This window comes from Leucoraja erinacea, unplaced genomic scaffold (genome assembly GCF_028641065.1).
Source record: "Leucoraja erinacea ecotype New England unplaced genomic scaffold, Leri_hhj_1 Leri_664S, whole genome shotgun sequence".
NCBI classification, from domain to species: domain Eukaryota; kingdom Metazoa; phylum Chordata; class Chondrichthyes; order Rajiformes; family Rajidae; genus Leucoraja; species Leucoraja erinaceus.
The window spans coordinates 37,378-51,765 of record NW_026576580.1 but is presented as its reverse complement, the minus strand read 5'-3'; the positions used below and the strand labels follow the sequence as shown (position 1 = coordinate 51,765).

The 14,388-nt window shown below is 51.5% G+C and overlaps 1 protein-coding gene across 1 annotated transcript; it reads right to left on the bottom strand.

The window, feature by feature from the left end:
- Positions 1-7,613: 7,613 nt before the first annotated feature.
- On the bottom strand, positions 7,614-9,710 carry LOC129694434 (trypsin-like). The gene is given in 6 exon segments (XM_055631152.1): positions 7,614-7,771; positions 8,297-8,427; positions 8,631-8,705; positions 8,708-8,880; positions 8,982-9,138; positions 9,602-9,710. Coding segments are annotated over 6 exon segments (795 nt in total). The 3' UTR covers positions 7,614-7,621.
- Positions 9,711-14,388: the final 4,678 nt, after the last annotated feature.

Here is a 14,388-nt window from a genome sequence, read left to right as displayed (position 1 = left end):
CTACCTCAGAGGGCGGTGGAGGCCGGTTCTCTGGAAACTTTCTAGATAGGGCTCTTAAAAATAGTGGAGTCAGCGGATATGGGGAGAAGACAGAAACGGGGTACTGATTGGGAATGATCAGCCATGATCGCAGTGAATGACGGTGCTGGCTCGAAGGGCCGAATGGCCTCTACCCCTGCACCTATTTTCTATGTTTCTACGTTTCTATCCATGGACGTTGAGATGTCACCTGAAAGAAATGTATCAGGATACGAGGGATGGAGAACAGAGATCGACTTTTGTCTCCATGTTCGGAACATCATCTTCAACACGAAATCGGTTTAGGGTAAGAGGAAAATATTTTAAAAGCGATCTGATGGATGTCTTTATTACTGAATGGTTGGCCGGGCCCCAAATCCATTATTTAAATATAATGAATGGTGCCTGGCCGTTCGTTTAATATTCTAATGCATGTCCTCCATGTCAAGATGTCAGGTTAAATGAATCAATATTCCTGAAATGCACTCGTCCATGGAAACGAATAATCTGAACATTGCGATTTCAGGCGACTGCTCACGATTATTGGGATTGCGGAGAGTCGGTGCGGATTCTATCCGCCCCGCAGATTGTTCCCCGGCACTAACTGTCCACTCGACAGAACATAAATAACCGATATCATCACCCATGGTGACTGCTATACTTTGTTTTGACAAGACCCGGTGCTCGATTCTCTCTGATCTGGGGAATCGGGGAGTTTCTCCAGTATCTCTTCACCCCTGTGATCCCATTTGTCCTCATTGTTATGTTCAACACTTCGACCATCAGATACGTGTTAGTGGCGAGCAGGGCCCGCAGGAAACACCGGGGTCCCAGTAGTGGGGAGAGCGGCTGAGACCCGGAGATGGAGTGCCGCAGGAAATCCCTCATTTTACTGCTGGTCATCTCGGGGAATTTCATCGTGTTGTGGGCGGTCCATGCGATATATGTTGTGTGGTTCAGACTGTCTGGGTTAATTCCTAGCTGGGACTATCCAGAATTTGCCATCGGAGAACTAGGCTACATGCTGCTGATCCTGAGTTGCTGCACAAACACGGCTCTTTACGCCGTCACCCAGACTAAGTTCAGACAGCAGTTCAAAGAAGTGGTGAAATTGCCCGTTTCTCTGATTGTAAAATGCACTCAGCGCCGCGGGGTTTAGGAATACGTGCCATCTCCATCCCATCTGCTGACCCTCCCCCTTCTCTCCCCGACACGCTGAAGATCCTTCAGGGTCTGTCCTACTTTCACGACCTAATTCACGACCTCTGTCGAGTTTGCCCATGAATCATACTGGCAGCATGGTCGTCACGAGGTAGTAGGATGTCGTAAGTCGTCGTAGGTAGGTCGTGATGCTATCAGATAATACTCGTGGTATTAAATAGTCCGGGGCTTTTTTCTAGCCTGATGAAAAATGTCCACGAGTAAAAAAGCACCAACAACACCACCACGTTATTCCACTGACAAAGAATGACCCGACGGATTCAATCCTCTTCTTGCAGGAACATCTATGACTGACAACGGAGCGGCGGAAATATATAGTTCTCCCTCTCACTGCGACTATAATGCGCCTCAACACAGAGTTTCTCAGAACTAGGAACCATTCCGAACTAACTTAGACACTCAGGCTCAATTTCAAATTATATCAATTATTATAAATCCCAAATACTATACGGCATATACTGTCTTCATATACTTTCACAAAGCATTTCATATCGACGGTTCACCCCAAATCAATACATCATCTCAAAAGAATCGAAGAGATAAAATACAAAGCTACGTCCAACTTCATCGGGATCACTGAACGTTAAAGACGAGAATAAGTATACAAAGTCAACAAAGAGATGCAGCGACACCCGTATTCGGGATCGAACCCGGGTCTCCGGCGCAGCTTTGCGAGGGGGAGCGGTCTGTTTGCGGGCGAGAGCGGGACAGAGAGAGAGAGAGAGACAGACAGACAGACAGACAGACAGACAGACAGACAGACAGACAGACAGACAGACAGACAGACAGACAGACAGACAGACAGAGACAGACAGACAGAGACAGAGACAGACACGGAGAGGGTGAAAGAGATAGAATGAGAGAGAGACAGGGAGGGTGAGAGGGAGAGAGAGATAGATAGAAAGGATCATGCGTGAAAAAAAGAGAGGCGGTTGAGGGGTGGCAGAGGGAGGAAGGGTGTGTGGAGGCTGGGGGGGAGGATAGAGAAGGGAGGAAGATAGATGGATGAGAGGCAGATAGAATGTGTGGATGGGAGAGGGCAGCAGGGTAAGAGGAAGAAAGGAGGGGAGGGGGTTACAGAGAAGGGGAGAAATACGGAGTGTAGGGGCCGGAGGGGAGGGCGGTTACACCTCTCTCTCTACACACCCCCCCCCCTCTCCCTGCGAGTTGGGGGCTATGCGTGAGTCGTTAGGGCGGGGAAGGAGAGAATGAATAATATTAATTTAATATTTAGGGTGTGGTTAGTGTGTGCATGACGCTGCAGGCAGCCCCCCCCCCCCAGCGTTGAGGGCACATGACCCACCGGGTCCCACTTGGTCTAGTACCTACTAAATTCTCATCTTGGATGTGTATTTATTTGTGTGTTTGTGTGTAATCACATCTTCGTAAAGAAACGACGCGGTTTACATATTCCGGTAGAGATTTTATACGTGTAGTCCTAAATCTATTTAACTGTAAATTTCAGGTTTTATTTCTCGACATTACTGAAATGATTAAAAATTCTTTGAATTTAATATGTTTATTTCTTTAAAATTATTCCTCACAGCTTCCAACACACTTTGATACAAAGTTGCACACCAAGAGCATTGCCAGCAACACTCTGATGTTTTTAGCCCAATGGAGCCTCACAGCCAGTGCACCCGACTTTTGCACCAACGTTGCGATCATACCTCCTGGCAGGGCGGGAGGGGGAGGGTCAATTCGTATTGCAATTGGAGATTGGGATTATTTTTTCGACTCCAGTGCTGGGGGAGACTGACGAGCCATGATCTTTGCTGAGGAGCGCTCGAATCTTACCTTCGGCAACTGGTTGAGTTGGAGGACCACGCCTCCCGCGGGGGCTACGGGTAGAGGACGGGTGCGTTGGGTGAGCAGATCCAACGGGTCTCCACTTGTTCTAATGTATGTATATATAAAACTCTCGTCCCATCCGACCGCCTGCCGTCCGGCGCCCTTCCTGCCTTTCGATTCGTTCCCGCCGTGCGATGTCACAATGCCCGATGCTCGCAGACGTCCAATCGCGATGCCCGACGCTCGCAGACGTCCAATCGGAATGGATCCATTTGCATGTACGGCTTCCGGCCGCGTTTCTTCCTTTGATTCCCTGCAACTCCGAAACCAGACGCAGAATCGCCGACATCTTTTCCATTTCGGTAGAGATTTCACTTTTCTTTCAAAGTATCCGCTCCTCATTACATTTCGTCGTGTTTAAGTACACGTTTTTAATCAAATCCTTCACCTCCCCCACCCCCTCCCACCAAAATATTTCAAAAATAAACTGGCTTCTCAGCCATAGAAGCAGCACCAGCCCCAGCCCATGGTGCACGTTCCAGCGTGTGATGTCACAATGCCCAATGCTCACAGATGTCCAATAGGAATGGATTCATTTACATATGCCTTTGCAGGAGCCCAGCCCATGGTGAACGTTCCATCGTGTGATCTCACAATGTCCAATGCTCGAATACATTGTTGCCATAGAGGGAGTACAGAGAAGGTTCACCAGACTGATTCCTGGGATGGCAGGACTTTCAAATGAAGAAAGACTGGATAGACTCGCCTTGTACTCGCTAGATTTTAGAAGATTGAGGGGGGATCTTTTAGAAACGTATACAATTCTTAAGGGGTTGGACAGGTGAGATGCAGGAAGATTGTTCCGGATGTTGGGGAATACCTTCTGGAATTCTCTGCCACAGGAGGTAGTTGAGGTCAGTTCATTGGCTATATTAAAGGGGGTTAGATGTGGCCCTTGTGGATAAAGGGATCAGGGGGTATGGAGAGAAGGCAGGTACAGGATACTGAGTTGGATGATCAGCCATGATCATATTGAATGGTGGTGCAGGCTCAAAGGGCGGAATGGCCTACTCCTACACTTAATTTCTATGTTTCTATGTTTCTATGTTCCCCTCTCCTCACCCTTCTACCACCCATCCCTCTCCCCCACCCCCCCTTCCCTCTCTCCCCCCGCCCCCTTCCCCCTACCCCTCCCGTCCCTCTTCCACCACTCCCCCCTACCCCTCCCTCCCCACTCTTCCACTTCCTCCCCTTACCCCCCCCCTCTCCCTCCCCCACCCCTCTCTCTTCCCCTCCCTTCCCCTCTCGCTCCCACCCCTTCCTCCTACCCCTCTGTTTCCACTTCACTTCCACCACTCCCGCTACCCCTCTACCCCTCCCCCCCCACTCTTCCACTTCTCTCCCCTTCTCTCATCCCCTCTCCCTCTCCTCACCCCTCTCCCTCCCCCCCCCCTCCCTCTCTCTCCCCACCCCTTCCCCTCTCTACCCCACCCCCCTTCCCCTATCCCTCTGTCCCTCTTCCATCACTCCCCTACCCCTCTCCTCCTCCCTCCCCACTCTTCCACTACTCTCCCCCTACACCTTCTCCCCCCTCTACTCTACTCTCCCTCCCCACTCTTTCCCCTCTCTCCCCCCACCCCTCTCCCCCTCCCTCCCTCTTCCTCCCCTCCCCCACATCTCTCTCCCAATCCCCCTCTCTCATCGCCTACCCCGCTCTCCTTTCTCTCCCAAATCTGTACCGTTTCCTCCTCCTCTCTCCCCTCCCCTCCCCTTTTCTCACCCCCACCTGTGTGTTTGGGGGGTGGTTAAGGTTAGTGTGATGCCGCAGCCCCCACACCCCCTCCCCCCCCGCAAACGCCGTTGGGGAAACAGACCCAACGGGTCTGCACTTGGTCTAGTAACTATTAAAAGTCTGATCTTGAAGGTGTATTTATTTGTGTGTGTGTGTGTGTGTGTGTGTGTGTGTGTGTGTGTGTGTGTGTGTGTGTGTGTGTGTGTGTGTGTGTGTGTGTGTGTGTGTGTGTGTGTGTGTGTGTGTGTGTGTGTGTGTGTGTGTGTTGTGCGCGTGCGCGTGCGTGCGCGTGTGCGCGTGTGTGTGCGTGTGTGTGCGCGCGTGCGCGTGTTTGTGTGAGTGTGTGTGTGTGAGTGTGAGTGTGAGTGTGTGTGTGTGTGTGTGTGTGCGTGTGTGTGTGTGTGTGTGTGTGTGTGTGTGTGTGTGTGTGTGTGTGTGTGTGTGTGTGTGTGTGTGTGTGTGTGTGTGTGTGTGTGTGTGTGTGTGTGTGTGTGTGTGTGTGTGTGTGTGTGTGAAACTAATCGCGCAGTGATAGAAACATAGAAACATAGAAATTAGGTGCAGGAGTAGGGCATTCGGCCCTTCGAGCCTGCACCGCCATTCAATATGATCATGGCTGATCATCCAACTCAGTATCCCGTACCTGCCTTCTCTCCATACCCTCTGATCCCCTTAGCCACAAGGGCCACATCTAGCTCCCTCTTAAATATAGCCGATGAACTGGCCTCGACCACCCTCTGTGGCAGAGAGTTCCAGAGATTCACCACTCTCTGTGTGAAAAAAGTTCTTCTCATCTCGGTTTTAAAGGATTTCCCCCTTATCCTTAAGCTGTGACCCCTTGACCTGGACTTCCCCAACATCGGGAGCAATCTTCCTGCATCTAGCCTGTCCAACCCCTTAAGAATTTTGTAAGTTTCTATAAGATTCCCTCTCAATCTCCTAAATTCTAGAGTATAAACCAAGTCTATCCAGTCTTTCTTCATAAGACAGTCCTGACATCCCAGGAATCAGTCTGGTGAACCTTCTCTGCACTCCCTCTATGGCAATAATGTTCTTCCTCAGATTTGGAGACCAAAACTGTACGCAATACTCCAGGTGTGGTCTCACCAAGACCCTGTACAACTGCAATACTCCCTGCTCCTATACTCAAATCCTTTTGCTATGAAAGCTAACATACCATTCGCTTTCTTCACTGCCTGCTGCACCTGCATGCCTACTTTCAATGACTGGTGTACCATGACACCCAGGTCTCGCTGCATCTCCCCTTTTCCTAGTCGGCCACCATTTAGATAATAGTCTGCTTTTCTGTTTTTGCCACCAAAATGGATAACCTCACATTTATCCACAGTATACTGCATCTGCCAAACATTTGCCCACTCACCCAGCCTATCCAAGTCACCTTGCAGTCTTCTAGCATCCTCCTCACAGCTAACACTGCCCCCCAGCTTAGTGTCATTCGCAAACTTGGAGATATTGCCTTCAATTCCCTCATCCAGATCATTAATATATATTGTAAATAGATGGGGTCCCAGCACTGAGCCTTGCGGTACCCCACTAGGCATTGCCTGCCATTGTGAAAAGGCCCCGTTTACTCCTACTCTTTGCTTCCTGTTTGCCAGCCAGTTCTCTATCCACATCAATACTGAACCCCCAATGCCATGTGCTTTAAGTTTGTATACTAATCTCTTATGTGGGACCTTGTCGAAAGCCTACTGGAAGTCCAGATATAACACATCGACTGGTTCTCACCTATCCACGCTACTAGTTACATCCTCGAAAAATTCTATAAGATTCGTCAGACGTGATTTACCTTTCGTAAATCCATGCTGACTTTGTCCAATGCTTTCACCGCTTTCCAAATGTGCTGCTATCCCATCTTTAATAAATGACTCTAGCAGTTTCCCCACTACCGACGTTACACTAACTGGTCTGTAATTCCCCGTTTTCTCTCTCCCTCCCTTCTTAAAAAGTGGGGTTACGTTTGCTACCCGCCAATCCTCAGGACCTACTCCAGAATCTAAAGAGTTTTGAAAGATTATTACTAATGCATCCACTATTTCTGGAGCTACTTCCTTAAGTACTCTGGGATGCAGCCTATCTGGCCCTGGGGATTTATCGGCCTTTAATCCATTCAATTTACCCAACACCACTTCCCGACTAACCTGGATTTCACTCAATTCCTCCAACTCCTTTGACCCGCGGTCCCCTTCTATTTCCGGCAGATTATTTATGTCTTCCTTAGTGTAGACGGAACCAAAGTAGTTATTCAATTGGTCCGCCATATCCTTGTTCCCCTTGATCAACTCACCTGTTTCTGACTGCAAGGGACCTACATTTGTTTTAACTAATCTCTTTCTTTTCACATATCTATAAAAACTTTTGCAGTCAGTTTTTTATGTTCAGTGACAGTTTTCTTTCATAATCTATTTTTCCTTTCCTAATTAAGCCCTTCGTCCTCCTTTGCTGGTCTCTGAATTTCTCCCAGTCCTCCGGTATGCTGCTTTTTCTGGCTAATTTGTACGCATCATCCTTCGCTTTGATACTATCCCTGATTTCCCTTGTTATCCACGGAGGCACTACCTTCCCTGATTGATTATTTTGCCAAACTGGGATGAACAATTTTTGGAGTTCAACCATGCAGTCTTTAAATGATCTCCGTCAGGTTGGAGCCCGGGGGGGAAGGAACCGGAGCGGACACAAACCGAAACCATTCTTTATTGCAACCATTTTATTGACAGTTTCCCAGTTGTACAGAGAGTGAGTGGCGGAGACCTGGCGCGAGCCCCGGGCGTCACGGGCTCAGTTTGCCGCGATGGTGTCATCGATCCAGGTGACGTAGTTGCAGACGCGAGTGTACACTCCTGGATAGTCACACATAATACACGCATATCCCCACGACACCACCCCCTGGAGCACTCCGTTACACACCACTGGCCCACCAGAATTAGCCTGTCACAAGGGCAGACGTGAGAGGTTAAATGGCTTCGGAAAATATTAATTTGTGTGTGTGTGTAGGTTTGGGTGTGTGTGCGTGTGCGTGTGCGTGTGAGTGTGAGTGAGTGTGTGTGTGTGTGTGTGTGTGTGTGTGTGTGTGGGTGGGTGTGTGTGTGTGTGTGTGTGTGTGTGTGTGTGCGTGTGTGTGTCTGTGTGTGTGTGTGTGTGTGCGTGTGTGTGCGTGTGTGTGTGTGCGTGTGTGTGTGTGTGTGTCTGAGTGTGTGTGTGTGTGTTGAGATATGTATATGTGAGTATGTGTGTGTGTGTGTGTGTGCAGGCGTGCGTGCGTGCGTGCGTGCGTGTGTGTGTGTGTGTGTGTGTGTGTGTGTACGTACCTGTACCTCGCAGTGGGCCGAATGCCCTGCTTCCGCTCTGTAGTGGGGAGCGAGGGGGAGAAGTGAAGGGGAGGGTGGTCACAAAGACGGGGAGAGTGGGTGTAGGGGCGGGAAGGAAGCTGAGGGGAGGGACAGGGATCTGTACCTCGCAGCTGTTGCGGCCTCCCTCCATGTAGCCGAGACACATCTTGTTGTCAGTATTAATTCCCGGGTAGGAACCGCGACAGTCCGCGTCACGGACAACCGGGGAGACCAAGCAATTGTAGTAGCGAACCGCTAGTGGGGTAATAGTGGGATAGTAACCCCCTCCCCTCCGGCCCCACACCCCCCTCTCCCCGTGTCTCTGACCCCCCCCCCCCCCCTCCCCTCCGTCTCTCCCCCAGCCTCCTCAATCCCTACTTCCCTCATTCACCCACCCTTCAACCGTCTCTCTCTCTCTCTCGCCCCCCCCCCCCCCCCCACCAGTCCCGGGGTCTCACCCGGGTCCATGGCGCGGCTCCAGCCGGAGATGAGACACATGTCGCCGGTCTGGGCGCACTGCGTGGGCAGGGAACGGCGACCACATTGCGGTTCATGGCGGCGGGCCGGGACAGTTTGATCAGCATGATGTCGTTGGCCAGGGTGTGGTAATCGTATTTGGGATGTCTGATCACTATGTCTGATTCGATGAACTGCTCCGACCCCTCCGAAGCCGTGATCTCATGTTCGCCCAGACGAACACTTATGTTCCTACGAACAGACGGTAAAACCAGACCGCGCCTTAAAACCAACCGCGATCGGAGGGGAGGGGGTTAGAGGGACAGGAGAGGGGTGTAGACCCCGGTACGTACGATTGGTAACAGTGAGATGCGGACACCCCCCAGCGCGGGTGAATCAAAGCGCCGCCGCACAGATGGTAGCCGGCGTTGAAGGACACGATCCAGGGAGTGGCGTGTTTGCTGCACACGTAACCGCACACGGTATTGTCATTGTCTGTGGGCACTGCAGCTGTGGGAGTGGGAGAGAGAGAACACGGTCACTGCCAGCGGAGGGGGGAGATGGAGAGCGAGAGGAGAGCTAGAGAGAGGGGAAAGAAGGAGGCGACATAAGGAGGGGAGAGAGGAGGGGGAGACATGGGGTAGAGAGAGATGTGGGGGAGACAATTAGATGGAGAGGGAGAAAGAGGGGCAGAGAGTTGAGGGGAGGGAGAAGGGAGCGAGAGAGACAGAGGGGTGAGATAGTGGGGGAGGGAGAGAGGGGTGGAGATTGTGGGGTAAGAAAGACGGGGGAGAAAGATGGGGAGAGGAGGGTGAGAATGGGCGAGAGAGGAGGCGAAGAGAGAGAGAGAGAGCAGGGGGAGGGGTGAAAGGGAGAGAGGAGGGTCGGGAGACAAGAGTGGGAGACAGAGGAGGTGGGAAGGGAGGAGGGGGAGGAAGAAAAGGGGAAGAGTGCCCGGGGGGAGTACACTTACCGGCGAGTCCGAGGAAGACGAGAAGCGGAAGGGTATTCATGTTGTGTGGGGTCGGGGCGCGGATGCCTTTGGCGAGTGGCCGCACCTGTGCTCTTCCAAGCCCGTGCATGGCGCTGGGCGAGGTCGGCGAGGGACGGGGAATGGGAGGAGGGAAAGAGGGAGGGAGGAGCGCGAGGGTTGGGGAGAGGGAGAGAGGGTGGAGCGGAAGGGGAGGGGATGTGGGGACGGGAGGGGTTTACAGAGAAAAAACTAATTTAAACTAAACTCAAACTCTAAACTCAACACTTGAGCTAAAACTCTCAGAACATCTTCGCTCAGTCCAGCTGGACCCACCTGATGTACCGGTTGTCAAACACTTGTCACCTCGCCCACAGCCAACATTGGCCAGTTTCACATATCATCCTCACTTTTTTACATATCTTTTATTAATTTGTTCTATATCTCTCTACATCGCCGTCTATATGTCTCATTTCATTTTATCCCGACTCTCAGTCTGAAGAAGGGTTGGGGTTATGCTGTTTGACCTGCTCAGTTACCCCGACACGGTACAACATTCTGGAGTAACCCAGCTGATCAGGCAGCGTCACAGGAGAGAAGGAATGGGTGACATTTCGGCTCGAGACCCTTCTTCAGACTGGGAGACGGTGTAAAATGAAACGAGACATACCGACGGTGATGTGGAGAGATATAGAAAAATAGTAAAATATATGCAAAAAAGTGTCGATGATATGGGAAACAGGCCAATGTTAGCTGTGATCTCGGCTACATGGTTTTTCCAGCGTTTTTGCTAACCTTCGGTTTTTCTAGCATCTGCAGTTCTTTCTTAAACAAAGTATATTTTTTTGTTTGTTGGTCACCCCTCTCCTCTCCGACCCCTACACTCCCTCTAATTACTAAACTCAACTATAAACTCAAATTACAAATTACAAAGCATGAACTAAATGTAAAACTAAGCACGCAGTGATCTCCGGCAGGTTGGTCCCAGGGGAGATTAACCGGAGCCGGCAGAAACAGAAACCAATCTTCGTTGCAACCATTTTAGTGATCGTTTCCCCCCCCGTTGTACAGAGGGTGAGGGGCGGAGACCTGACGCGGCCGCCGGGATCACGGACCTACTTGATGCCACGAGTACCTACGACCAGCACCACGACCTTCTACGACCTACATACGACCTCATACTCGGCAGAGGTCGTGAATTAGGTCGTGAAAACGGGACAGGGGGGATATTCAGCGTATCGGGGAGAGAGGGGGAGGTGAGCAAATGAGATAGAGAGGGCACGGATTCCTAAACCCCGCGGCGCTGAGTGCATTTTACAATGAGAGAAACGGGCGATTTCACCACTTCTTTGAACTGCTGCCTGAACTTAGTCTGGATGACGGCGTAAAGAGCCGTGTTTGTGCAGCAGCTCAGGATCTGCAGCATGTAGCCTAGTTCGCCGATGGCAAATGCTGGATAGTTCCAGCTAGGAAATAATGCAGCCAGTCTGAACCACACAACATTTATCGCATTGACCGCCCACAACACGATGAAATTCCCCGAGATGACCAGCAGTAAAATGAGGGATTTCCTGCGGCTCTCCATCTCCTGGTCTCTGCCACTCTCCCCACTGCTGGGTCCCCGCAGTCTCCTGCGGGCTCTGCTCGACACTAACACGTATCTGATGGTCGAAGTGTTGAACAGAACAATGAGGACAAATGGGATCACGGGGGTGATGAGATACTGGAAAAGCTCCCCGATTCCTCAGACCAGTGACTGTCGAACACCGGTCTTGTCCAACAAAGCCAAGGGGAATTAGTTAGAAAGTAGTTACCGCTCAACATAAAATACCAGAACGTGTTCTTTAAACAGCTCAGCACGGACACTGTGCACAGAACCACAGCCGCTGTTCTCTCGGTGGAATACTTTGTTTTCAGCTTCTGGCAACAAATGGCCACAAATCGATCAAAGGTGAAGGTGACGGTGAACCAGACAGAACAGTCCGTGGCGGCGTAAACCAAGAAGACGTGGATATTACACACTGGGGCAAGGAACAGGAACCTAAATGCTTCATAGTGAGCATTTGGAATCTGCCTCAGTATCAGGTCGACAATAATGACCAGTAGATCGGCCGTTGCCATGGCGATCAGGTAGCGAGTGACACCTGTGGAGAGACCGCACTTACCGCGGGCCAGGACCACAATCGTCAGCGCGTTCACTGTGAGGAGGGAAGAAAACAGAGACATGGCAACGGACAAAACAAACTCGGTAGATTCATCGAGGGATAAATCAAATGCACAATCCTGTTCTGGATTATAGAAGATTGTCTAACGAGGCTGTCTACTAGTAACTATTCAAGGAAATAAATTATTAATGGTAAAAAAACTGCATCTGCTCGATTACTTAACAGATGAGAAGCTGCAGTTATGACGGTTCGGATAAAGAATCAGATCGGATTCTGACCATGGCTCACTTCACCATGGGAGTTTAGCTCTTTGCTTCACTGTGAATCTGGTTCAATGGGGGCTGGCGAACAGACACACGTTATGTTCTTTAGTGTGGATAAATCAGCCCAGGGTTCTCCCTCTATTCATTGCCCAATGAGACCACCAGGGGCGCCGGGGAGATGGCAGCCCTGTCGGCGGTCTGATCGTGTTTTTCATCTTTTGTTATTTTTAGTGTTTATTAAAAGTTTGATTTTAATGTATTTCGGTTTGTTTTATGTGGTGGTGAGGGTGGGGGGGGGGGGGGGGGGGGGGGGTTTATCGGAGGAAACTGTTTTCCAGGTTCTTACCTTCCCTGATGATGTGATCATTTTTCGGATCACATTCTCCGGGCTCTGCGGTCTACCATCGATGGAGCTGGAAGCCGCCTCAGACTGTCGTGAGCCCCACCGCGGGGCGCGGACTTAACATCGGAGCGGATCCCTTGCCTGGGATCGCTCCCACCGCGGCCTGCGGACTTACCATCAAGGGCTCGCAGTCTCGGAAGAGGCTAGTCGCGAGCTCCAACGCCGCAGAAGGTTCGACCAGCCCCGGCGCGGGGGAGCTGACAACCCCCCGATACAGGAGCTGAACGCCTTGACGCGGGGGGCTTGAACGCCACCGGCTACGGGAGTCAAGATCGTCCCGTAAACGAGGGCTCGAGGCCCCCGACCAAGGAGAACACAGGGGAAGCTCCCACTTCGAACGCCGGAGCCGTATGGAGTCGTGCGGAGCTGGTCTCGACATCGCGCGGGGCTCGAAAAACTGACACGGTCCAAAAATTCCGCGCGACAACGGCCCGCCGGCCCGCAGCCGCATCGACGCCGTACGCAGCGCCTTGACGCCGTACGCAGCGTCTTGACGCCGTACGTCACGCGCGAACTTCCCGCGGACTTCGCTCGAACATCACGTCATGCACTCGACCACTGCGCGGCCCCCGGTTTGTTCGCGCTTGCCGCACGCAGGTCGCATCTCGTGGGATAGGCCCGTAAGGCTCTTTCATTTTAAGGGGAGCATCAGAGTCCAGGATGGAAGAGCAAGTGGTATTGAATAAGAAATGAGGTTGTCAGTGCTGCGATGGAGGGGAGAAAGCCTCGATGGTGCAGATGTCGGGAGCAGCAATGAGAGCCTCAGAGAACTTAAGGGCAATCGATGAGTTTATGTAGCGTGAGCAACGAACAGGGAGATGAGATTTTGAGGGAGAGAATGCCGCAAACATAAATGCGCCATGAACTGACAGATAAGCATCAATAATTTCTATATTACAAATTGGGAGACCAGGCGATAGCACCAGGTCTAATGTGTGGCCAAGCTTGTGCGTGGGTCCATTGGTAAGTAGAGTCCGATTGAAGGATTCAACCAGGTTCATAAATTCACTCACAAGAGGCTTAGCAGGTGGCAGAACTTTAATAACGCAGACGGGGAAGTTTGTATAGTTACACAAAATCACAGGATCTAATGGGTGGCCTGCTAACCCGTCCGGTACGAATCCACCTCACCTCCTTCCACCGGGGAAGATACCGGGGAGGGAATGGGGGGGGGAAATGACCGGGGAGCCGTTGTGGGGTGGGGAGGGGGGAGGTGATGAGATAGGCGAGCTGGTCGCCGAACGCCGGGGGGGGGGGGGGGGGGGGGGGGGGGGGGGGGGGGAAACGTTCGCTGATTGTGGAGCAGCAGGACCGGCAGTGAGACGCTACACAAAACGCGAGACAACAGGATATGGAGTCGCAGGACGCGGTTCCGTCACTGGAAAGATTTGTTGACGGTTGCATCTGTAAATGGCTCCGTCCGCTTCAACCAGATAAGAGCGCGGTTCTTTGGCAGGGCCGTAGACTCAGACGGCCATAGCCCCTGTTCGTCTGGAGGCGAACCACCTGTCCACTGACGAGAGGATTTAAGTGGCTTACTGGATTCGTGAGGAAAAAAAACCGTTTCAAGGTATTGCGTTCGAATTGTGGTTGTTTCTGGACTGCAGGCGGAGATAGAACCTGTGGCTGCAAAAGCTGATGGGACACAGGCAGGGGAGCACAGCTTTGGCTCGTTGGGCTGGGAAACCCAGTATGGGATCTCTTGCAATGTTCCTTAAGTTGAGCAGGTCCTGGTATACGTCCGATTTTGCAAGGTATGACCACTCCATTCGTTGTTTAGCGCCTCGGACTGCGCGTTCGACGAATCAGTTGGACTGTGGGAACTGAAGGCTGATGGTAATATGTCGGAAGTCCCGTAGTTTTGCCAGGTTTTGAAAGACTGGCTCGTGAACTGTCTGGCATTGTTGGACAGATGACTTGCAGGGGAGGCGTGCAAGGAGAAGTGACGCCGCAACTTCT